Source organism: Macaca thibetana, chromosome 6 (assembly GCF_024542745.1).
Source record: "Macaca thibetana thibetana isolate TM-01 chromosome 6, ASM2454274v1, whole genome shotgun sequence".
NCBI lineage: Eukaryota > Metazoa > Chordata > Mammalia > Primates > Cercopithecidae > Macaca > Macaca thibetana.
In genome coordinates, this window is record NC_065583.1 from 53,848,977 (window position 1) to 53,876,476 (window position 27,500).

Here is a 27,500-nt window from a genome sequence, read left to right on the forward strand (position 1 = left end):
TTAATAGCCTACCAACCAAAAAAAGTCCAGGACCAGACGGATTCACAGCCGAATTCTACCAGAGGTACAAGGAGGAGCTGGTACCATTCCTTCTGAAACTATTCCAATCAATACAAAAAGAGGGAATTCTCCCTAACTCATTTTATGAGGCCAGCATCATCCTGACACCAAAGCCTGGCAGAGATACAAGAAAAAAAGAGAATTTTAGACCAATATCCCTGATGAACATCAATGCAAAAATCCTCAATAAAATACTGGCAAACTGAATCCAGCAGCACATCAAAAAGCTTATCCACCATGATCAAGTGGGCTTCATTCCTGGGATGCAAGCCTAGTTCAACATACGCAAATCAATAAACGTAATCCAGTATATAAACAGAACCAAAGACAAAAACCACATGATTATCTCAATAGATGCAGAAAAGGCCTTTGACAAAATTCAACAGTCCTTCATGCTAAAAACTCTCAATACATTTAGTATTGATGGAACGTATCTCAAAATAATAAGAGCTACTTATGACAAACCCACAGCCAGTATTATACTGAATGGGCAAAAACGGGAAGCATTCCCTTTGAAAACTGGCACAAGACAGGGATGCCCTCTCTCACCATTTCTATTCAACATAGTGTTGGAAGTTCTGGCCAGGGCAATCAGGCAAAAGAAAGAAATAAAGGATATTCAATTAGGAAAAGAAGAAGTCAAATTGTTCCTGTTTCCAGATGAAATTATTGTATATTTAGAAAACCCCATCGTCTCAGCCCAAAATCTCCTTAAGTTGATAAGCAACCTCAGCAAAGTCTCAGGATACAAAATCAATGTGCAAAAATCACAAGCATTCGTATATACCAATAAGAGCCAAATGACGAATGAACTCCCATTCACAATTGCTTCAAAGAGAATAAAATACTTAGGAATCCAACTTACAAGGGATGTGAAGGACCTCTTCAAGGAGAACTACAAACCACTGCTCAGTGAAATAAAAGAGGACACAGACAAATGGAAGAACATACCATGCTCATGGATAGGAAGAATCAATATTGTGAAAATGGCCATACTGCCCAAGGTAATTTATAGATTCAATGCCATCTCCATTAAGCTACCAATGACTTTCTTCACAGAATTGGAAAAAACTGTTTTAAAGTTCATGTGGAACCAAAAAAGACCCCACATTGCCAAGACAATCCTAAGCCAAAGGAACAAAGCTGGAGGCATCATGCTACCTGACTTCAAACTATACTACAAGGCTACAGTAACCAAAACAGCATGGTACTGGTACCAAAACAGAGATATAGACCAATGGAACAGAACAGAGCACTCAGAAATAATACCACACATCTACAACCATCTGATCTTTGACAAACCTGACAAAAACAAGAAATGGGGAAAGGATTCCCTATTTAATAAATGGTGCTGGGAAAATTGGCTAGCCATAAGTAGAAAGCTGAAATTGGATCCTTTCCTTACTCCTTATAGGAAAATTAATTCAAGATGGATTAGAGACTTAAATGTTAGACCTAAAACCATAAAAACCCTAGAAGAAAACCGAGGCAATGCCATTCAGGACATAGGCATGGGCAAGGACTTCATGTCTAAAACACCAAAAGCAACGGCAACAAAAGCCAAAAATGACAAATGGGATCTAATTAAACTAAAGAGCTTCTGCACAGCAAAAGAAACTACCATCAGAGTGAACAGGCAACCTACAGAATGGGAGAAAAGTTTTGCAATCTACTCATCTGACAGAGGGCTAATATCCAGAACCTACAAAGAACTCAAACAAATTTACAAGAAAAAAACCAACAACCCCATCAAAAAGTGAGCAAAGGATATGAACAGACACTTCTCAAAAGAAGACATTCATACAGCCAACAGACACATGAAAAATGCTCATCATCACTCGCCATCAGAGAAATGTAAATCAAAACCACAATGAGATACCATCTCACACCAGTTAGAATGGCAATCATTAAAGAGTCAGGAAACAACAGGTGCTGGAGAGGATGTGGAGAAATAGGAACACTTTTACACTGTTGGTGGGACTGTAAACTAGTTCAACCATTATGGAAAACAGTATGGCGATTCCTCAAGGATCTAGAACTAGAAATACCATTTGACCCAGCCATCCCATTACTGGGTATATACCCAAAGGATTATAAATCATGCTACTATAAAGACACATGCACACATATGTTTATTGTGGCACTATTCACAATAGCAAAGACTTGGAATCAACCCAAATGTCCATCAGTGACAGACTGGATTAAGAAAATGTGGCACATATACACCATGGAATACTATGTAGCCATAAAAAAGGATGAGCTCGTGTCCTTTGTAGGGACATGGATGAAGCTGGAAACCATCATTCTCAGCAAACTACAAGAGCAGAAAACCAAACACTGCATGTTCTCACTCATAGGTGGGAATTGAACAATGAGGACACTTGGACACAGGAAGGGGAACATCACTGGGGCCTATCGTGGGGAGGGGGCAGTGGGGAGGGATAGCATTAGGAGATATACCTAATGTAAATGACGAGTTAATGGGTGCAGCACACCAACATGGCACATGTGTACATATATTACAAACCTGCATGTTGTGCACATGTACCCTAGAACTTTAAATATCATTTAAAAAAAAGGAAAAAAAAAAAAGAGGAAATGGAGAAAGTTAGCAGAGAAATTCTAGGAAGAGGTGTATTAATGAAAATTTGACTCTAAGAAATGAGGCCTTTGTTTTTTCTAGATTAGAAAGGTGAGAGAGGATATAATACCTTTAAAGAACTGAAAGTGGCGTCATAGTGGTATACAGGGAGTGGTATAAGGTAAGGCTGGAGAAACAAGCAGGTGGGTGGATCATAAATGGTATTGTAAGATCTGTTAGAGGATAGATTTGACCCTGACAGTGAAATCAGGCTAATTTAAGATTTAAATTTGAGAGATATGAGGTCTTTGCTACAGAACCTTCATTCCAGTGTAGTGTTGAGGAGTCATTAAACAAAGGCCATAATGATGGTGAAGTCAGGAGAGGCATTGCAGAAGGTGGCCTGGACAAAAATGATGATAGTGGAGATTGAGGAAAAAAGATGGATTCAAGAGTGATTTGGGAGTCATCACCCACAGTACTCAGCAATTGATTGCATATGAGGCATGAGGAAAGAATGAAAGCAGCACAGGGTGGCTGGCAGCACTGATAACTGACCTAGGGAATGTGGGAAAAGGAAGAGGTTTGGGGCAAGAAGCAGGTAAGTTGAAATGTGGAGACTGAGAGCTTGAGTTGTCTGTGAGAACCTTGGTGGAGCTGTTCAGTACACATAATTAGGTCTGGATTCAGGGAAGACCTGGACTAATAGTGAGGACTTAAGACTTTTCAGCAGATTGTGTACCCTAAAGTCAGATCACCAAGGAGAGTGTGTAGAAGGAGCAGACAGGAGGACTGCAAGCCCACAAAAGATCTTTCATCATTTGCAAAATGGCATATACAATTTTCCAGGACTGTTTGGAGAAATACACGAGCTAAAATTCACAGGAGTCCCAAACAGAATGTCTAGCTCATAGTATAAACTCAATAAATATTTACTGAATGAATAATTGAACAAAAGCGTATACCTAACTTACTAATTTATTTGTAGACAACAAGCAAAGGGAAAGTTCGTTTACCATCTCAAAGAAAATCTCGTGAACAAAGTACAAGTTAAAACCATACACAAAGACACCTCCTCCTAACAGCAGAGCCATGACTCTTAAGGCATGAGGCTTTTTCCTTTTTCCAAGAGGAGAAAGTCACATTTATTAGCACCGGTCAGCTATTTAAAACTGACCTCTGTTTGATCTTGACATTTACAAGCAAAAGGAAGTCTTTAGTTATGTAACAGGCCAACAATCCACACATCCCGCCTGCAACAACAATACACTACAGAAACCGATTTGTCATTGTGTTTGACTCTATTCAAAACAACACCATCTCTTCACCAGCTTCTAATTTTTTTCCTTGCATTCTCTGAGACTACCAATTTATGCCAAACAACCCAGTAACAAGATGAAGATGAACATCTGCTTAAATGAGAAGTTGTTGGATTTTGTTTTTTAATATAGAGGGAACTTGTCTGCTGTAAAATCAATCAGAACTCTGGCTAGCCAAATTGTTTAATGAAGTTCTTGATAACTAGGTTTCATGTTGATAAGGAACCCATTCCAGGTCAAACAGACTGCTTGTGATTTTGTGGCATTAAAGTACACTTCAAAATAGTTCTGAAAACAAAAACTCATTCACAAAACTCATGATTTCAGATTGGCATGTCAAGCATAATTTCTGAGCATTTGCAGAAATGAATACTCCTACCAAGGGCACATTGTTTATTTCAAATAAACTTGACATCAAAAGATCCACTGTTGCATATAAACAATGAAAAAAAAACAGAACATTTTTTGGACAATCTCAGTATGCATCAGATTACTTTTAGCTACTCAATACACAAATTCAGTATCTAAAAATTTGCTGGTATCTTTGTTCCTTCTATTCCTAAACATAAAGAAAAGATAGACTGGACACTAAGATGTACTAAGAGAGAAATAATGGGAGTTTTGTTAGGGCCTTAGGCATAAAATGATTCATAATTTCTTACTGATTAGAGTTAAACATAGCATATTATATTTTTTTTGTGGGGCGTTGTTCGTTTCTAGTCCAAGCTTTATAACAATACACATAAATATACCTGAAGAATTTAGGATAAATATTAGCAAAATGGTTAAAACTCTCAAGAGAAAGTAAACTGTTAAAATCCTCCCGTTTCTTTGAAAATACCATCTTGAAGAGAAAAACTGAGTCCCAAGAACCTTGATCTAACCTAGAGCAATAATTTGGCCTTACCTTTGATTGTTTAATATCAAAAACAACAGGAATAACACACACACCCCAACACACACACACATGCACATACACATACACACAGATCTACAGTCACCAGCCTCTCAAGGACAAGGGCCCACAAGGTTATTCTCAGGAACCAGACTTCCCAATGGGATTTAAGGTCAAGCGTAGTCCCACAGATACCCTTTAGCATGGCCCAGCAAAGTACTTAACACCGTCTGAAGCGCTATGTATTTTCAATGTTTATTTGTTTTCTGTCTGTGTCCTCCAGTAGAATGTCAGCTCCATGAGTCAGGGATCTTATTAATCTTGTTTACTGCTGTATTCCCACTTCTAGATATAGTACCTGGCATATAGTGAATCCTCAACAAACACTTGTTATATGAACAAATGAGTGCTGGCCAACAAAAACAAACGAACAAAAAAAAAAAAACAAAGAAAGAAATTAAACTTGGCTTGATCTTGACTTTGAACAGCGTACAAAGCCACAAATGCCCCAAATTAGGTTCTTGCAATAAGCCAGAATGGGCCTGACAGGGAGCACTACGTTGGGGAGCAAGTCAGAATAGATACAAGTCTTTTTCAGAATGGAATGCTTCTTTTGCATTTTTGCCCCCTCTTGAATTTCCTTTAACTTTATTGTTCATTCTGACAACATACACATAATATTTTCTTTCTTCAAATGCAGATTACAGGTAATTTATGCCCACGTCTTACATTCCAGAAGTCTCATCATACAACTCCAACAAGGAGAGGTATCTTAGAGTTCAGCTCTTGCCATCTTCTGCTAATTTGAGACTTGGTCTTCTGTCTTGCTGAGATTATCTCTGTGAACTATAACACGGGGCTCTTGGAGCAATATTATTTTGTCATTCTTCCTACATCTTTTCTTTCTTTCTTTCTTTTTTTTTTTTTTTTGAGATGGAATCTCACTCTGTTGCCCAGGCTGGAGTACTTGGCACCATCTCCACTCACTGTAAGCTCCGCCTCCCAGGTTCACGTCATTTTCCTGTCTCAGCCTCCCAGGTAGCTGGGACTACAGGTGCCCGCCACCACGCCCGGCTAATTTTTTGTACTTTTTAGTGGAGACAGGGTTTCACCATGTTAGCCATGCAGCTGGAGAACACAGGACAAGGGAAAAAAAGAAACTCAGCCTGAAGGTCTGGGTTAGCATCTGGTACTGAAGCTAGATGGGAACTTGTTATAAATGCAAAGTTTTGAAACCTACCTCAGATCTATGAATCATAAACTCTAGAGATAAGGCCCAGCAATCTGTTTAACAGGCTCTTGAGGTGCCAGTTTGAAAACCTAGGCAAATTCTTCTTGTTCGATGTTGCTGTGTAAGAAATGTCTGTTAAGTGTCTTTGGTCTATGACTACATGTTAAGAATAGGGGCTTTGAATTTTAAAAATACTTTGGTTCTAATTCTAGATTAACGATTTGTATTAGTCTCTTCTCATGCTGCTAAAAAAGTCATACCCAAGACTGGGTAATTTATAAAGGAAACAGATTTCATGGACTCACAGTTCCACATGGCTGGAGAGGACTCACAATCACGGCAAAAGGCAAAGGAAAAGCAAAGGCACGTCTTCCATGACAGCAGGCAAGAGAGCTTATGCAGGGGAACTCCCACTAGTAAAACCATTAGATCTTGTGAAACTTATTCAATACCAGGAGAACAGTATGGGGAAAAACGTTCCTATTATTCAATTATCTCCACCTGGCCCTGCCCTTGACACGTGGGGATTATTACAATTCAAAGTGAGATTTGGGTGGGGACACAATCAATCCATATCACAATTTATTGACTATATGACCTTTAGCAAATGAAAATGATTTTTATTCTCATTGTCCTCAATAGCAAATTGGGTTATTGTGTAGCTAAAATGAAATGTTTATAAATCTCAACACAACACGTGGAAAACTGTACATGCTTAATAAATGTTAGTTCTTCCACTCTCTATCATTTATAATGCATTGCCCCAGGGATCTGGTCCTAGGCATGTATTTCTGCAGGATGCAAGATTAGATACCCTCTTCCACCTCCTTTTATGTCTCCATTATTGGTTCAATTATTCTTTAAGATGAGAAAGAACCCAAGGCAGAGACATCCCAGAGGAAAAAAATAAAGAGAAAGAAATTTTCTTTGCATATAACTTAACTGTTCAGGTCAGCCATAGAGTGAGGATACAAGAATGCCCTGTTCCTAGTTTTATTTTGGGCCTTAATAGGCCTTAATAAATGTCTCTCTCATCAGGTCAGGGGAAAAAATGCCCAACTCACACATGAGCTATTACTAAGAATCAGAAAAATACCACACATGCTTTATCCAAAAGTTGAGAAATAAAACTACCGCGTTTTTCTCCATTGAAATTTCTCTCCATTTGGAGTGCAATAAACCTCTCTTAATGGAAGGAAAAGGGGTAAAAGACCAAAAAGGGACCCCTTGCTGTATGCCTCATCCCTACCTGGGAGAAACAATGATAGGAAAAAGAGGTCAAGTTTCCCACCCAGTTTTCCACCTCCTATCCCCTGCATCAAATCATGAAATCTTCTTTCTAGGAAGTTTTTATGGCATGCTTAATATGAAAGTTCTTCAGAGATATCATAGAAGTGCATATTTTGAAAAAATTGTGCATGGATTTCAAAAATAGTTTACACCAAAATAAACTCATACTAACTTGTAACACATGTGAACAGGATCTAGTTTGAGGTATTAAGAAGAAGAAAACAGTTTGAAAAGAGCCTCTACCAGAGGAACATGAATTCTGCTAAAGTAGAAGCAAGAACAAACATCAAATTTATGTGAAGCTTGGGTGAAAGAATGGTGAAATAATTGATGCTTTACAAAAAGTTTATATACACAATGCCCCAAAGAAATTGGCAGTTTATTTGTAGATAATTTGTTTTAAAAAGTAATGAGACCATGTTGAAGAAGCAGCTTGTGGCAGCAGGCCATTTACATCAATTTTTGAGGAAAAATGTATCTCATTTATGTCCTAATTGAAGAGGACCAAAATTAATAAGAGTAACAATAACCAACACCATAGCTATCTCAATTGGTTCAGCATACACCATTCTGACTGAAAAATTAAACTTGAGCAAGCTTTCTACTTGATGGTAATGGGTGCCAAAACTGTTGTGCCAAGATCAGCTGAAGACAAAAGTTGATCTTTCAATGGAAATTTAAACAAGTGGGATCAAGATCCTGAAGCATTTCTTCAAAGAATTGTAATAGGAGATGGAACATGGCTGTACCAGCACAATCCTGAAGACAAAGCACAATCAAAGCAACGGCTACCAAGAAGGGGAAGTGGTCCAGTCAAAGCAAAAGTCTGGTCAAGAGCAGAGGTCATGGCAAGAGTTTTTAAAAATTCTCAAAGCATTCTACTTGTTGACTTTCTGCAGGGACAAAGAATGATAGCATGTGCTTATTATGACAGTGTTTTATGAAAGTTAGCCAAACTTTAGAAGAAAAACACCCAGGAAGGCTTCAGGAGAGTCCTTCTCCACCATGACAATGCTTCTGCTCATTCCTCTCATCAAAAAGGGCAACTTTGCAAGAGTTTCCACAGGAAATCATTAGGCATCTTCCTTACAGTACTGATTTGGCTGCTTCTGCCTTATTTTTGTTTCCTAGTCTTAAAAAAAACCTTTAAAGGGCACTCATTTCTCTTTAGTTAATGATGTAAAGAAAACACTGTATTTAGATGGTTAAATCCCCAGGACCCTTCGTTCTTCAAAGTGGACTAAAGGGCTGGTATCATCACTTCAAAAGTATCTTGAACTTGATGAAGCTCATGTTGAAAAATAAAATTTATGCTTTTTATTTTTATTGTTTAATTCCATTTTTCCATGAACTTTAAAAAGTCTTCTCATATGTGACTATATTTTGTTAGGTATGGTACCTAGAAGATATATGAAATGAATTCTGACTACATAGTTCTTACTGGATTCACCTCCTGACACCCTCCCTGCCCAGCTTGCCAAGGAAAACAACTCCCAATCTGTACAAAATCAGATAATGGGCAGAAACAGACAAAAGTTCCAAGAGATGAAGCAGAAAGGAAAGACAAGGTTAAAGAACTAAAATCCCTTTACCAGATGAAGAGATGAGAAAGAGTAGAAGAGAAACTGGATAGTAGAAAAGCCAGCCAAGTTAGGACAAAGGGAGCTTGGATAGGGGGGCAGTGTGTGTGTGTATGTGTGAGAGAAAGACTTTTGTGGCAGGTTGGGACTTGTTAATTTATGTGGCTCAAGGCATAAAGAGAACTACACAGTTCTATTATGACCACTGGTAGGAGTGAAAATAAACAGATATTTTTGAGAACCTACTGTCTTAGTTCATTTGGGCTGCTATAACAAAATACCATGAACTGGCTAGCATATAAACAATGGGAATTTCTTTCTTTCTTAAAATTCTAGAGGCTGAGCAGTCCAAGATCAAGGCACCAACAGATCTGGTGTTTTATGAGGGTCTGCTTCCTGGTTCACAGATGGCAGCTTCTTACTCTGTCCTCACATGGTGGAAGGGGTGAGGAAGTTCCCTTGAGCCTCTTTTATAAGGACACTAGTCCCATTCCTGAGTCAGTGCTCTCAAGAACTTACCATCTACCAAAGATCCCACCACCACATACTATCATATTGAGGATTAGGTTTCAACATATGAATTTGTTCTTTTTGATGGGGGGACAGAAACATTCAGCCATAATACCTACAAAGGGACAGAAGGACCAATACCTATCCCATTTAATCCTCACTGCCCTATTGACAGCCCTATGAAACTAACATGTTTACACCCTCCTAGATAAGACAACTGTAGCTGGGGAGACAAAGTGAATTGCCCAAGGCCATAAAGCTAGCAAATAGTGGAACAGGAACAAAGCCTGGGCTCTCCCTGATCTGATACCTGGAGCTGGGAACCAGAAGCCATCAATAAATGAGAGAGACTCTGGGCTAACACTGCTGCCAAAGGGAATGTTGCCTCATAAACTCTACATTGGCGTGCATCTGGATTCAGGCTTCATTGCAAAAGTATGGGTTTTCTTGACACTTTCTTTTGTCTCAACACAAAAGCTGTGTGGTCTATTTGCTTGTGTATGGTTATAAACAGCAGTCCACCAGAGTCCTTTTCATTGTCCTCCTATATTCACTGGTGATAGAAGCCAGCACACATGAAAAGCCTTTTTTTTATGGGCTTCTCTAGAAACCCTTTACTTCTCATCTTTCTTTCACATTCCTAACAGCTTTTCTCCCTTTCTTATTCACCCTTTTTCTTTATCTATTACCCAACATCCAGGCATTTAGTTTTCCTCCCACCTGATCTTAACCTATGGGAAATATAATAAAGTATTTTCTTAAGCAAGACTTGGTAATATGTTGAGTGATTTATCATTATAATCCAGGTTAGAAGTTGGGGCCTAATGACACCTTCTGACTCTGCTTTGGCTGAATTGCTGCAGTCAGTTATTTCTCAAAGTCTTGACTAACCCAGATGATAAGTCTTAATTGCAAATTATTCTAATTTCATGTTTATTTTATTTTGACATTAGTGACTTGACTGCAGAGAAATAAAGAATAATTGTAAGCTAAAGTGAAGCCCAACAAAGAATTCTATTGACTGTGTGACCTCATCGGAGGAAGTGGCCACAACCTTCTTGTTTGTTGCCTATTTCTATTTTTTTCTTTGTAACAGTGGACCTTGCTGAAGGAGTCCTTAGAAATGTCCAGTTTGCATAAACCGAGGCCCCGGATCAACAGATGATTAATGTAGGTAACAACCCTAGGCACCTATACTTTCCATTCTGAGTTAATTCTATGTTCTCAGAGGCAAAGCTAAGAGATAAGGTCTTGAATAACAGTGAAATTAACCATTTTCTCAAAGGCAGGACCCATTGTTTGATAATACTGCAAGCTTCCACTGCTTCCTTCTAGCACAAATCTTGGTTCTTCTTGTTTCTTCCACACTCCTCACCTCATTCTACTCCACTGGGACAGCCCATAATTTGGGTTACCAGTAAAGGCAAGGTAGCATTCCCAACATCCTTGTGACAAATCCTAAATTAACAACATTTAGAAGAAGCCTTAACATGTATAGCAGGCAAAAATATTCCTTACACACACACACACACACACACACACACACACACACACACAGAGTGTGTGTGTAATCATTGTCTTTAACACTAAAGGCAATCTTTCTGTAATCCCTTAGTGGCACGACCTGGTAAGGAAGACAGTGGCACCCAGTGGACAAATGTTTGATTGTTTGAGACAGGTGTTCCATTCTGAAATATTCTCAAGAACTTTCTTAGGAAATATCAGGTTCTTCCCTTTCCCTATCCTCTCATCCATGTTTTTAATGTCGACTTAAATTTTAAAATAGGGGACAGAGGACTGTTCTTAAAGTTTTTATCTTTTCAAGGAAAAGACTAGACTCAAACACTGGAGAAAGCAAAAATTTTAGGATTAAATCCTGTGACAACAGTGTTGATTGACTCCTCTCAACAGTAACAATGAAGACAGCCAAATCTCATAAAATGCTCAAGTTAATTAAAAATATAATATCGAAAATGCCTGCAATGTGCTTTACATATCATACTCTCCCTTTCCTCAAACCATGGCCAACTTCCAATTAAACTCACTTGGTTATGCAAATTTGGCAACTTCAAGAAAAATGCTTTAGTACAATTAACACATACAGATCCTGCAACTTAATGCTATTGTGCAGTTTATCTTGGAGTCATATAAACACCTATTTTCATTCTTCATATCTTCCAATTTTTCTATTGTCTGTGAGCTACTTGGATAGAGAAGCTCTGACTTATATGTCTTTCCTGCAAAACACCTAACCAGCATCTTACTTATGGTAGGTACAAAAAGGTTGTGAAATCCAGTTTCCATTTTATATATTTAATCTGCTATATTACTGAAAAAATGAATACATCTAATTGTTTGGTGTTATACAAAGAGATCACCCAGCAAAGAATCTTAAATATTAGGAGCTATCTGTGAAACCGCCTTTGTAAATTATACCTGAGGAAATTATGACAGTGAAAGAAATAAGACCTAACCGACTCTATCTTGCTTCTAACCCTTAAGCTGTCCTTGTTCATTCCTAGGCATAGGCCGAACTATCTGTGGGAAGGAATTCAGTTCATGGTTTGACTCTGAAACAAAATTGATAACAGCCTTTTCCCAAAGACCCTGCTCTTGCCTGAGGTCCAATCTGCCCCTGCAGAACTACCAAATTAGCTACAAAATTAGAAATTACAATTGAGGGGTCATGCAGCCTGTGGCTCTGAGAGTCTGAACCTCCCCAAATTGCTCCTGGGGATAACATCACTATTGTAAAGTTTAAGATCAGTGCTTCAGATATTTTGCAGACCCTGCACTTGATGGATCAGCTGACACCACCCAGCCCAACCAGTTCTGCCATCACACCCAGGAACAGAAGGCATTAAGAAAACCTAACTTCCACCCACTATGATTCCATCTCCAACCTGACCAACCAGCACTCCCCACTTTCCGGGTGCCTCCCCGTCAAATTATCTTTAGAAGCTCTGATCCCTGAATGCTCAGGGAGACTGATTTGAGTAATAATAAAACCCCGGTCTCCTGCACAGCCAGCTCTGTGGCTCTGTGATTTCCTCTTTCTCCACTGTAATTTCCCTGTCTTGATAAATCGATTCTGTCTAGGCAGCGGGCAAGGTGAACCCACTGGGTGGTTACATCTGCATTGGATAAAATAGAAATATTTCATTAAGAACCAAAGGAATGGGTACTTGTTTTTTTCTTTGAGACGGAGTCTCGCTCTGTTGCCCAGGCTGGAGTGCAGTGGCGCGATCTCAGCTCACTGGAAGTTCCGCCTCCCGGGTTTATGCCATTCTCCTGCCTCAGCACCCGCCACCATGCCCTGCTAATTGTTTTGTATTTTTAGTAGAAACGGGGTTTTCACCATGTTAGCCAGGATGGTCTTGATCTCCTGACCTCGTGATCCACCCGCCTCGGCCTCCCAAAGTGCAGGAATCGGTACTTTTATGAGTGAATTGAATCTTACTGATTCAAACGAGATATCATTAAAAGTCATTTGATTACCAAAAAAATCCCATATACCTTCTTAGTGTAACCTAATCCCAGCAGGGGTGCCCCTTTTTAGTTATCCACTGAAAAATCCTTCCCGATTTGGAGACTCTGAAATTCTTAGGTTATTTTGTTGTTTTGTTTGTTTTGCTTTGAAATGGTACCTCATGTTTATCATTATAATTCTTGGTAATTCTTAATTTTGCCACAGTTCGAGGCTTGTTTCTGTTTGTTTTAGAAAAAAAAAACAAAAAACAGTTGGCAGGCTAGAGCTATGGCTTGAGGCTGAGATGGAAACTTTTCCAAAAGGGTAGCACATTTTTATTAGCTGACACAACTCCCCTGTGACCCCTTGCATCAATCGCATTTAGTCAGTAAACAATAAATACATGCCAAAGTAAGGGATGCACCTTTTTTGGAAAGCTGAAAAAGAAATGAAGGGCATTTGTGTGTGTATCACTAAATTATATATTAATTATACTTTTTCTCATAACACAAGGCACTTTTCCTCCTTAGTTTCCGCTAAAATTCTGATGCAATTAGCTTTCACTGTACAGAGAGACTGCCTTTATTAAAAGTACCTTAAAATTATTTGTTTCCAAAGTATCTAAAATATACTTTTATCTAAATATATCAATCCAGGAGAAATTAATGAACATTTCTAACATTGCAGGGCCTCCTCCATCCTTTTCCCTTCACTGACTGTCACCAAAAGAGAGCACTGGGGGACCCAGACTCCAAGCAGTTTGTCCTCTGGGGCCAAGTCTCTGTGACCGGGGGAAAGGCAACAATAGTTGCACTATTTGCAAAGTATAATCTTATTGGGAAATGTTCCAGCCCTGGTCTGAGCTTTACTGATACTAGTAAAGCTGGTTTACTGTCTCTGAAATCATGGACCTGCTGTACATGCAAAGCACTCTAAGGTGTCCAGGCCACCTGGTGCAGGCCAGGCTCCACTTATCATCTGCTGCTTTGCTTCTGTAATTTGCAAAAACCTAAGAGGGATGTCAATATTTGAAAAACTCTCTTCTAAGTACAGTTTCCTAAAAATAAAAGAAAATTACTTCTGCATGACTCCAATAGGCTTTATTTTATCTTTGAGCTTATCTATTTATAATGCAAATATGCTTTGCTTATTCAGGAAAACCATTTAGTTAAAGAAGGTTTGCCTAACTCATGGCCTGTGGTGAATGAAAGTCAAATAGAATACAAAGATGAAAAAAGTTTTAAAGACCGAAAAGTTCCATACAGACTAAAGTAGGCACTGTTATGTCTAAAATGAATGGAATGCTGTGTGCGTGTGTGTGTGTGTGTGCATAACTGCAATGTGTATGTGTGTGTGTGTGTGTGTATCAGTAGAGGCAGAGGTGAAAACATGTGTTTACATTTACACTTGCCATGCTGCACACTGAGGAACATTTGTTTCCAGTTCCCATAACAGGTGTTACCTGTTCAGATAAAGCTTTAGCCTTTTCTTCTGCTTCTTTCAGACAAGTCTCCAATGACTCAAGTTGGGCCAAGGCAAACGCCATCTGTCCAGTATCCAGGGACACTTTCTTTAAAAAAAAAAAATCAATTATTACTTTTTGACAGGGATCGTTTGAGCACATCTCAAACAATCTTATGGACTAATGATAGGCTTGATAAACTCACACAAATCCTCCCCTTTTCTTAACAAGGAAATAAAACGGCAAAATGTTTTAACAATAGTTTTATTTAAAACATAGAATGTAAAAAGAGTAAAAAATAAATGATGACAATGAACAGCTTTAGAAAGTTAGATTAAATAACTGTCATTGGAATTTGATTACTTTGAAACTTTTATTCTTCAAAAGGTTAGGTTTAAAATTTCACATTCCTGATGGAAGATGTCACCTAGAATGCGTATGTTTTTAACATTCACCTAACAGTAGGAACGGAGTCAACTGAACTCAGAGAAACCCTGTTTCCTCTCATCTTCACCTTCTCAGCACATGTCATTAAAGCAAAGATACCACATGTTTTAGAATCAGATCATTCTTCCCCAGAGCCTGGCTAATATGACTCAAATTAGCAGATGTGTAGACTCTGCCTCTCAAAATTTTTCTTTTTCTTTATCTTTATCTTTTTCTTTTTCTTTTTCCAGGCAGAGTTTCACTCTTGTTGCCCAGGCCGAGTACAAGGGCACGATCTTGGCTCACTGCAACCTCCACCTCCTGGGTTCAAGCGATTCTCCTGTCTCGGCCTCTGAAGATTACAGGCACGTGCCACCACGTCCAGCTAATTTTTATATTTTTAGTAGAGATGTGGTTTCACCATGTTGGCCAGGCTAGTCTTGAACTCCTGACCTCGTGATCTGCCCACCTCCACCTCCCAAAGTGCTGGGATTACAGGTGTGAGCCACTGTGCCCAGACTCAAAATGTTTCTAAAGTTACTTTTCCTCAGCTACAAGCTGAAGAGTACACAAAATTGGTATGAAAACACCAGGTACAGGCCCTTGTGAGGCTAGAGCACTTCCTTGCTACTCTTTTGCTATCGTAATACTTAATAATTACAAAGCAATACAAAAAGTTGGAAAACCTTGTACATGCTAGGATGATGACCTTCCTATAGTTTCTCTGGGTGCGTCCCGTTTTCTTGCGAATACTCCTGCTGCAGCTGTTTCCAATTAACCCCATAAAGAACGAACTGCATTCCTACATATCTTAAAGGTCTAACTTCTGTTTTATTTTTTTCCCTGTGGCTTATGAGACCACCGATTTTACATGTGTGCATTTCCTGACGATACAATACAGCCATCTGGTGGTAAATGGAACCAGGCATAAAAATTCAGCATTCGTTCAGTTTCTGTACTTGTTCATACCATACATCGAACCTTGAGTCTCTGCCACTGGCCTCTGATATAAACAGAATTCTATGAGACGAGAGGCAAAAAAATATTTCTACTTCACCAACAGCCTGGCTCAACAGTCAAGTTCTGCCACTACAGGGGCATACTCACCCTCAAAAGTTTGCCTTTAGGGGAGGAACATCTTAGGCTGGAATGGTGATACTAGGAAGTGAACCAATTGTCCTCGGATCCCTGATGGTTCCAGTAATTTCAAAAATGGGTTCAAAAATTCTCAAAAAAAAAAGCCTTTAAACAAAATTCTTGTGCATTTACACTTAGAGATGAATACAGGCTGTAAGACATTATATGCAGAAATGGGGAATTGTCATGAGGCCAAACTATTTTTAAAAGATGGGGAATCCCTGATCTAGACTTCTATTTCCAGGGAAAATTTTCTTGTTGAACGGTTGATCTCAAGAGGAACTTTTTAAAATTTGTGTGAGTAGACTCAGCAAGATCATCTAATCCATTTCTCCAGGGCTTCTTCAAACACCCAAAATTTCCCCAGCCGAGAACAACAAACATTTCCATAAGACAAAAACATTATAAGTCAAAGCCAAATGAAACAGGCGTAACTGAGAACTGTTATTAAATAACACAGGACTTTTTGTACAGACAAATTTAGGGAATTGTCATGTGTTTTAGGACAGGGAAAGACCTGAGCAAACCATGGAGAATGCAAAGTCAGTCTTTTTTTTTTTTTTTTTTTTTTTTTTTGAGACGGAGTCTTGCTCTGTCACCCAGGCTGGAGTGCAGTGGCCGGATCTCAGCTCACTGCAAGCTCCGCCTCCCGGGTTTACGCCGTTCTCCTGCCTCAGCCTCCCGAGTAGCTGGGACTACAGGCGACCGCCACCTCGCCCGGCTAGTTTTTTTTTGTATTTTTTAGTAGAGACGGGGTTTCACCGTGTTAGCCGGGATCGTCTCTCGATCTCCTGGCCTCGTGATCCGCCCATCTCGGCCTCCCAAAGTGCTGGGATTACAGGCTTGAGCCACCGCGCCCGGCCCAAAGTCAGTCTTTTACACCCCCACTCCAGCTGTAGTGAGCACGCCCTGCTCTCTGACCTGTCTTTCAGCTTCTGCCATGCTCTTAAGGGAAAAAGCTTACACAAAAGCAGGCACTTTTTAAATAGGAGGTAACTCCATTAACAGAACAAAGGCAAACAAAAATGAAGTCAAGAACAATTTCAAAAATAAGTAAACACATGAAGATAGAGGTTTGGGAGGTGGATATGTGGTTTCAAAGACTAAAAAAGTTAGATGCACTCAGTCGTTGTCCCAGTTTTGCAAGGTACAATGGCAGAAGGGCAGAAAGATAGGACTTCCATTATTAATTTCATTTTACTTCCAGGTACATGTGGACACATGCAATTTGTATTAATAATGAAAATGAATATTCTCAGTGGTTAAAGTAGTTGCAAGTGAATTATATTAATCAACAGTCTATGACATCAAAATGATGAAAATATAGGCAATATACAGGTGTTTGGGAATTGAACCTGTGTATGGATTTCCAAATGGTAAATTCCAACAATTTAATAATAATCCCCATTGTGAATTTCTACTTTTTGTCTTAAAATTGTCTACCTAAATATTAAGTTATTATCTAAATACAGATACCTAATGTAGCCAAGATGATCAATAGAAGATGATACTAAATAACACTAAAAATTCAATAAACTCTTTGATTAAAGACACCTGAGTATTATTATGCATGGATGTTGAGGTTGATAGTTTACTAATTGAACAAATTTTATATGACATTGTAAGAGTAGACTTTGTTCTGGTTGCAAAGGTTTCTCATATGATAATTTAAAGGAAAATTTACATATTATTTTCTAATTTTATATTTCTTGATTTCTTAATCTATTCCAGTACCTTCTCATTATCCTCTACCTTGCTGTTAAGGCTTTATTTCTCTGTCCTAAAATGACAGCTATACAAACCCTTTGACCCTTAAGGACTGGCTCAAGGTTTCTGATTGATCCAACTTCATGTGCCATATCTAGAAATGTTCCTGTCTGCAGAAGCCAGACAGGACTTTGCTGAACAGTAAGTAGGAGCCTGATAAATAATTGTTGATTGATTAAAGGCTCGGCAGTCAATGAAGGTGGTTGTACCAGAACGAGCAGTCCTTCATGCTGAGAGGCTATAACAGTGACTTCTTTGAGCAATACTTTTCATGCATCTGACCTGGGACATTGACAAGGATCAGAGCCACAGAGAAGTTCTGCTTGCCATGGTCAGGGGCCAGACTGTGCAGATGAGGACAAGAATGTGGGCATGAGGCTGAGTGATGGTAGGGTTGTTGTAAGAACTGAATGAGGTAAAGCAGATAAGTGCTTTGACAGATGAAGTGCTCAATACATGTTAATAATTCCATTATCCCAATTCCTTTAAAGAGAATAATTTGGTATTAAGCTTATTTTAAAACCCAAGTAAAAGAAAATACCCACGGGGACACTTTCATAACAGCAAGTGATCAAACGGCAGTGGGAAATTCAGTCAAGTTTGTAATTAAGAACAGTTAATGCATTAAATATGTGCACGTACATTTATTTAAGAGAAAGAGTTTTAAATAAAAGTGTGGTTATGGCAAATTTCACCTTTGTGGAAGAGCATTTTGACATAGGTCAGTTTTGGAGAATTCAGTGTCTCTAAAATCTGAAGCTTCTAATATGTCAGGGTTCTAGCAGCAGCCCCTGCTCAGTGGTAGAGTAACTTCCTTCCAGATAAACACATTTTACAATATCCTGTTTGATATCTATTCATTACTGCTGCCCATTCCTCTCTCATTCTGCTTGACAGGCACCTATCACCCTATTCTTCCTTACCCTTCTGCAACCTACTCATTTTCTCATGCAGAGTCAAGTCTTTCCCCAGCTGATCATCTTCTCCCCCACCCACCACCCATGCCTCATCCCCTCACCCTGGGCACATTTATTTCATCTCTCCCCACTGCTCTTTCATGATCGGAATTCACGTCACAGTGATAATTGCATCACTCTCATGTTCTTTTGTGTTTAGCGTTTGCAGCAGTTTCTTACACTAAATTGCCCATTTCTACTTAGGCAAATATTTAAAAACTCAATTTTCCTGGTTCTAATCCATTCCGATGAAAACAGTATTCCTCTGTGTTTGGGTTTGCCTCAATAGTCACCTAAGAAGATATTTAAATTCAAAATGTGAACAAATTACAACTAGTTATCAAAATGCTCATCAATATGGCTGAGCAGGACGTGGCTCTGGGAGGATGATGGCCTGGATTGAGCATAGCCTAAGGAGCACCCTGCTTGTAATCTGGAAGGTATGGTCTATATCTGACTTGATTCTAAGTGATCATGTGACTTCGAGCCAGCTGCTTCATTCGTCTGCGTCTCAACATTTTTGTCTTTAAATGAAGAATGTATTCATAAAGCCCAGGAGGAAATAGATGGCTACTCCAATGCAGAAACTGAGGAGAATTAGACGAAGGGACGATTTAGAAGGTGTGGGTAAGATTAAAGGAACCAACAAGGGTTGGTGAGACATTCCCTGGAAGTACAGGTGCCCTTTGCCTTACCTTGACCTGAAGAGGTAGGGGAAGAGCAAAACTGATAGGTCTAGAAAGAAAGCTTGAGGAGAGGAACACAGCCACGGCCAACTATGTCTAGGCAGTTGTGGTGGTTGGAGAGAAGTAGGGAGGGGAAACGAACCAGCAGAGTCAATAGCCTGACCTTAACTCCTCTCATCCCCTGTTCTCCTGTCTGTGTCTTTCTCGGGCTGAACTCAACAAGCCAGAGGTCAAGAGAACCCGAATAAATGTCCAGAAAGATTAGCGTTCCCTGAAAAGATGAGTTGGAAAGGGTGGAGAGTGGATAGGGAGGAGGAAACAAAGAAACCTCAGCCCAAAGGGGTTTAATTATATTAGTGGTTCCCAAATGCCACTCCATAGATCAGTGTTGGTTTGTGATAACATTTGTGCCAGCCAGTAACAAAAGGACAAGGCAAACTTTTAAAGAGAACATTGTGAATTTTTCATGAAGCCAAATTGATTCCTCTTTAAAGACTGTCATTTATTCTGAGATTATAATCATTCTACTGTCTTTGGTGTTAAGAGGATATTTCTTTAACAAATGATGGCAGTATATGGAAATTATTGTGTTTTAGTGTCTTGAAAAAAAATTGAAAAGTTGGCAATCATATGAGAACTAACCCTAATTATTTTGGGTGTGAAAATTCTTACTGGCTTATGAAATCTAAGTATAGAGAACTCCTATCTAAATGATCCCTGTTAAATTGTGAATTGAATGTTTTATCAGGTGGCCTTTCCAGATCTAGAGTCCCTGAATCACCCTGGACCTCGTTCAAGATGCATCTATATTCTATATCAACTTATCTGCCTTAGCAAGGTTCCAGGATATTATTTTTTAAAGAAATAAACACATTCCTAAAGGTCAATCTTTCACCCTGTGAAAGATTTAACTACTTGTCCATTTCTATAGCCTCACTGATAGACTAAAAGAAAGAGATATTGGAAAGAAATTGTTGACTCAGATTTTAATTTATAAAAAGGTTGTTGGCATGGAAGTTAAAGAGAAATGACCACGTGACGTTTGATAGCTTCATAAATAACTTTAAATAATGGCTAACCCAAAACTCTTAACATGCCAGCTCTTATTCCAGTTCAGCTCAAAGCAATTCAATTCAAGTTCAAAAAATATTTATTGAAGGCTCACTATTTGCCAGGCACTATACTAGGCAACGGGGAAATAAGGAGTAACAAAGCAGACGTGATTAATATGCTCACCAGGAGTCTCAGCCTAGAATTTCTCTCCAATACAGAAATCTTGGAATTGGGTTTATGTAAAAATGAAAAGAATGTCACAAGTTTGGTGGTTAATTTAACATTTTTATGCTCACTCATAATATACTGCTTTATGCTTTAGGGCTTTGTTCCTTCCTCCTTGATGAAGATTCTGGTTAGAATCTGATAGAAGGTGGTAAGAGGCAGTTCTAATCTGTTTTCAAATATTCCAGGTCTATCTCTAGTAATATTGCTTTATAGGCTCTTAGAGACCTTGTATAAACAGCATCAGAGGAGAAAAAGGACCTTGCAAAAGATGGATATCTTCCATGGTTTAAATTAAAGTTAATAGCAAAATAGGATCTGGGCTAGAGGAGTCCTGAATTCGAGTTCATATTATATTACATATGTTACAGAATCTGTTCTGTGACCTAAAATAGCCCTCTATCATTTGATTTATGAGCAACACAGACTCCTTTGAGTACCTGATAACATCTGTGAATTCTCTTATCAAAAAAAGTATGTGCACAGCTTGCACACACATACAGTAAGCACATGTGCACATAATTTTGTACATGCTTTCAGGGTGTTTAAGCACCCTTCTCAATGTCATTCATGTAGCCCACATTAAGCAATCCTTGTTTAGAGGGAATGTCACATGTTAGCCACCTTTAATTTTTATTCAAAAATAAATTGCAGGCTGGGTGTGCTGGCTCAAGACTGCAATCCCTGTATTTTGGGAGGCTAAGATGGACAGGTATCTCGAGCCCAGGAGTTCAAGATCAGCCTGGGCAACATGGTGAGACCTCGTCTTTGCAAAAATTAAAAATAATTAGCAGGTGGTGGTGGTGCGTGCCTGCAGTCCCAGCTACTTGGGAAGCTGAGGCTGAACGATTGCTTGAGCCTGGGAGGCGGAGGCTGCAGTGAGCCGAGATTATGCCACTGCACTCCAGCTTGGATGATAGAGCAATAACCTGTCTCAACAACAATAACAACAACAAAATTTTTTTAAAAACTATTTGTTTTTAAATAAAATTTTCAGTTAAGTGGGATACCGTTTGCCATTTGTAAAGATGGTACTTTTTTGTGTGAGAGGATTATTTATTTTCTCACTCATCATGCGTTAAGTTTAGATTTTGAGTACTTTGGCATGTTGACCAATTATGTTTTCATTCTCCAACTGAATTTTAGTGTTTCAGGAAATGCACATGCCTGTAGGACTTTCACGTCAGCTCATGAGTAAAGTGATAGAATTGATGACATTTCATTGCCCAAGTTGGTTGTGGCTTTTCAAAGTTAGTTTTGTTACATAAATTTTGCTATACTGTGTAAAATCAACAGCAAATGTTTTATGATTGACAGTGTTCAGACTGGAGGTAACTTTTTTCTACTAAAGAGTTTTAGATTCTAAATAGGTGAATTTTTTTTAAAAATTAAAAAATCAATTACAATGATAAGAACTTCAATATTCCAACAATGCTATTTCCAAAACCTAGCAAGGAAATCCTTCATTGAACTTGAAGTTTCATAGAAACCGTTTTCATGAGAAACCCTTTCATTTCCTCCCAGACTGGCATTTGCAGACTCCCTTCTTTACCAAGATCCGAAGGAGAAATGTGTTATGCATCCTTTCATAACAGATAAAAGTTTAGCAACTATTTCCATAGTGCTTTCCAATATGATAAGGCACAGAAGACAGATGGAAAGGCTCATTGTGCTGTGAATTTCCACTTCTTTTAAGGTCTTGCAGTCAAAATGCTTCTAAGAGGCATGGCAAAAATATTGGAGAAGAAAGCATAGTACAGCCAACTGTAGCTACTCAGTGGGACTTAGTTTTCCCATCTGTGAAATGAGAAGACCATTGTACGTCATTCAACTTGACCTCTGCACAGGCCATTTGGCGAGCTGTTTTGACTGCCCAGTGTCTTTCTCTCTTTGGAGAATTTCCCATCCCATATACCCTGTCTTCCAAAGTTAAAAGCCAGGAGCTCCTTCCCAAGCGTTCTTCACAGCCAAGGTGTAGTCATGTGACTTAGACTCCACCAAGTCAGACACACCAGCATGAAACTTCAATGTGGATGAGACTGAAATGAAAAAGGTGCCAAACAGCGTGGAATCTGGCTTGGTGGACGGGGTCATTCTGTTTTCAGGGGCTACAGTGACAGAAGACTTAGAAGTAATATCTCAGATTCAGGGAAAATGACAGGTTATAGGTCTGGTGGCAGCAGTAACAGGTTTGTCCTCAGAATCTGCAAGGTAATTGGGTGTAGTAATTCTCTGGCTCTCCTAAAGAACCTCTGAAATACCTAATATTTTCCAATAATTCTTTCCCCCCTGAATCTGAACTAGTACGGGTTCTGTTGATTTCAAATATGAATCTGATTGATGCAAAGTCCTTGACATAATTATACTTATTGTTTGTGTGACTTTAAGTAAGTAATTTAATTATTCTGAGCCCCCATTTCCTCATCTATAAAATTGGAGGAGATGATAACTCCAGGGTTTGCTGTGATTATTTCATGGGGTAATTCAGAAACTTACTTAGTATAATGACTGGTCCACAGTAGCAAGTAAAAAGAAAATTCTCTCTTCAAGCTGTAGATTTTATGTTCCTATGGTGTAGCTTCTGGGAGTTCCCAGCCTAGGAGAGAGTCTGGGAGTTGACTGTAAGGACCAGAAACTCTTGGCTTTATGTGAATATACCTCTTAGCCTGGTTACCCCTTGTTAGAAAAGGCACATCGTTATGCATAAACTAAGAGCAAAAATTCAAAAATGCAAGTGGGTAGGTCACAATCTTGTATCCTCCCCTGCCAGCAAAGGATAATTTTTACTTGGTCTGCTCCATTTCTTCTCTTCCTTGACCTTCTTTTTAAAAAATTATTTTATTTTAAGTTCCAGGGTACATGTGTGGGATGTGCAGGTTTGTTGCACAGGTAAACGTGTGCCATGATGATTTGCTGCATCTATCAACCTATCACCTAGGTATTAAGCCCCACATGCATTAATTATTTACCCTGATGCTCTCCTTCCTCCTGCCACCCTCACCCTGACAGGCCCCAGTGTGTGTTATTGCCCTCCATGTGTTCCTGTGTTCTCATCATTTGGCTCCCACTTATAAGTGAGAGCATGTGGTGTTTGGTTTTCTGTTCCTGCATTAGTTTGCTGAAGATAATGGCTAGCAGCTCCATCCACATCCCTGCAAAGGACATGATCTCATTCCTTTTTATGACTGTATAGTACTCCATGGTGTATATGTACCACATTTTCTTTATCCAGTCTATCATTGATGGACATTTGGGTTGATTCCATGTCTTTGCTATTGTGAATAGTGCTGCAATGAACATATGCATGCATGTATCTGTATAATAGAATGATTTATATTCCTCTGGGTATATACCTAATAATGGGGTTGCTGGGTCAAATGGTATTTCTTTTTCTGTGTCTTTGAGGAATCACCACACTGTCTTCCACAATGGTTGAACTAATTGACATTCCTACGAACAGTGTAAAAGTGTTTTTCTCCATAGCATTGCCGACATCTGTTTTTTCTTGACTTTTTAATAATTGCCATTCTGACTGGTGTGAGATGGTATCTCATTGTGGTTTTGATTTGCATTTCTCTAATGACCAGTGATGTTGAGCTATTTTCCATATGTTTGTTGGCCACATAAATGTCTTCTTTTAAGAAATGTCTGTTTATGTCTTTTGCTCACTTTTTAATGGGGTTGTTTTTCTTTTTCTTCTACATTTCTTTAAGCTCCTTGTAGATTCTGGATATTAGAACTTTGTCAGATGAATAGATTGCAAAAATTTTCTCCCATTCTGTAGGTTGTCTGTTCACTCTAATGATAGTTTCTTTTGGTATGCATAAGCTCTTTAGTTTAATTAGATCCCATTTGTCAATTTTTTTATTTTTGTTGCAATTGCTTTTGACATTTTAGTCATTAAATCTTTGCCGCAGCCTATGTCCTGAATGGTATTGCCTAGATTTTCTGTTTGGGATGTTATAGTTTTGGGTTTTACATTTAAGTCTTTAATCCATCTTGAGTTAACTTTTGTATACGGTATAAGGAAGGCATCCAGTTTCAATTTTCTGCATATGGCTAGCCAGTTCTCCAGCACCATTTATTAAACAGGGAATCCTTTCCTCATTGCTTATTTTTGTCAGGTTTGTCAAAGATCTGATGGTCGTAGTCTTATTTCTGAGTTCTCTATTCTGTTCCATTGGTCTATGTGTCTGTTTTTGTACCAGAACCATGTTGTTTTGGTCACTGTAGGCTTGTAGTATAGTTTAAAATTGGGTAGCATAATGCCTCCAGTTTTGCTCTGTTTTCTTAGAATTGTCTTGGCTATACAGGCTCTTTTTTGGTTCCATATGAATTCTAAAGTAGTTTTTGCTAGTTCTGTGAAAAATGTCAGTGGTATTTGAATAGGAGTAGCATTGAATCTATAAATTATAAATTTATGATATTGATTCTTCCTATCTGTGAGCATGGAATGTTTTTCCATTTGTGCCCTCTCTGATTTCCCTGAGCAGTGGTTTGTAGTTCTCTTTGAAGAGGTCCTTCACTTCTCTTGTTAACTGTATTCCTAGGTATTTTATTCTATTTCTAGCAATTGTGAACAGGAGTTCATTCATGATTTGGCTCTCTGCTTGTATATCATTGGTGTATAGGAATGCTTGTGATTTTTGCTTATTTATTTTGTATCCTGAGATTTTGCTGAAGTTGCTTATCAGCTTAAGAAGCTTTGAGGCTGAGATGATGGAATTTTCTGGATATACGATCATGTCATCTGCAAATAGAGACAGCTTGGCTTCCTCCCTTCCTATTTGAATACCCTTTATTCCTTTTTCTTGCCTGATTGCTCTGGCCAAAACTTCCAATACTATGTTGAATAGGAGCAGTGAAAGAGGGCATCCTCGTCTTGACCTGTTTTCAAGGGAATGCTTCTAGGTTTTGCCCATTCAGTATGATACTGGCTGTGGATTTGTCATAAATGGCTCTTATTATTTTGAGGTATGTTCCATCAGTACCTAGTTTATTGAGAGTTTTTAACATAAAGTGATGTTGAAATTTATTGAAGGCCTTTTCTGCATCTATTGAGGTAATCATGCAGTTTTTGTCTTTAGTTCTGTTTATGTAATGAATTACATTATTGATTTGCATATGTTGAACCAGCCTTCATTCTGGGGATGAAGCTTACTTGATCGTAGTGGATAAGCTTTTTGATGTGCTGCTGGATTTGGTTTGCCAGTATTTTACTGAGGATTTTTGCATCAATGTTCATCAGGGATATTGGCCTGAAGTTTTTTTTTGTTGTATCTCTGCCAGGTTTTGGTGTCAGAATGATGTTAGCCTCATAAAATGAGATAGGGAGGAGTTTCTCCTTTTCAATTGTTTGGAATAGTTTCAGAATAAATGGCACCAGCGCCTTTTTATACCTCTGGTAGAATTCAGCTATAAAACTCTCTAGTGCTAGGCTTCTTTTGGTTGGTAGACCATTTATTACTGCCTCAATTTTAGAACTTGTAATTGGTCTATTCAGATATCAACTTCTTATTGGTTCAGTCTTGGGAGGATGTATGTATCCAAGAATTTATCCATTTCTTCTACATTTTCTAGTTTATTTGCATAGAGGTGTTTATAGTATTCTCTGATGGTTGTTTGTATTTCTGTGGGGTCAGTGGTAATATCTCCTTTATCATTTTTATGGTGTCTTATTTGATTCCTCTCTCTTTTCTTTATTAGTCTAGCTATTGGTCTATCTATTTTATTAATTTTTTCATAAAAGCAGCTCCCAGATTAATCAATTTTTGGAAAGGTTTTTTGTGTCTCTATCTTCTTCAGTTCTACTCTGATTTTGGTTATTTCTTGTCTTTTGCTAGCTTTGGGGTTTATTTGCTCTTGGTTCTCTAGTTCTTTTAGTTGTGATATTAGGATGTCGATTTGAGATCTTTCTAATCTTTTTTGATGTGGTCATTTAGTGCTGTAAATTTCCCTCTTAACACTGCTGTAGCTGCATCCCAAAGATTCTGGTACATTGTTTCTTTGTTATCATTGGTTTCAAAGAACTTCTTGATTTCTGCCTTAATTTTATTATTTACCCAGGAGTCATTCAGGAGCAGGTAGTTCAATTTTCATGTAGTTGTGTGGTTTTGAGTGAGTTTCCTAATCTTGAATTCTAATTTGATTGTGCTGTGGTCTGGGAGACTGTTTGTTATGATTTCTGTCCATTGACATTTGCTGAGGACTGTTTTACTTTCAATTATGTGATTGATTTTAGAGTAAGTGCCATGTGGCACTGAGAAGAATGTATATTCTGTTGTTTTGACATGGAGAGTTCTGTAGATATATATCAGGTCCACTGGATCCAGAGCTGAGTTCAAGTCCTAAATATCTTTGTCAATGCTCTGTTGCTATGATCTGTGATCTGTCTAATATTGACAGTGGAGTCTTAAAGTCTCCCATTATTATTGTGTGGGAGTCTAAGTCTCTTTGAAGGTATATATGAACTTGCTTTATGAATCTAGTTGCTCCTGCATTGGGTGCATATATATTTAGGATAGTTAGCTCTTCTTGTTGAATTAAACCCTTTACCATTATGTAATGCCCTTTTTGTCTTTTTCAATCTTTGTTGGCTTAAGGTCTGTTTTGTCAGAAACTAGGATTGCAGCCAGTTTCAGTGGCTCACACCTGTAATCCCAGCACTTTGGGAGGCTGAGGCAGGCTGATAACCTGAGGTCAGGAGTTTGAGACTAGTCTGACCAACATGGTGAAACCCTGTCTCTACTAAAACTACAAAAATTAGCCAGGTGTGGTGGCATGTGCCTATAGTCCCAGCTACTTGGGAGGCTGAGTCAGGAGAATTGCTTGAACTCAGAAGGTAGAGACTGCA

At 38.6% G+C, this 27,500-nt stretch overlaps 1 protein-coding gene across 1 annotated transcript in view; it reads right to left on the minus strand.

Moving 5' to 3' along the window:
• Nucleotides 1–27,500, minus strand: part of CCDC192 (coiled-coil domain containing 192) — a 248,717-nt gene that overhangs the window by 196,629 nt on the left and 24,588 nt on the right. The window contains exon 3 of the mRNA XM_050795761.1: nt 14,398–14,505. Coding sequence (XP_050651718.1) covers nt 14,398–14,505 — 108 coding nt within the window. The remainder of the gene's footprint in view (nt 1–14,397; nt 14,506–27,500) is intronic.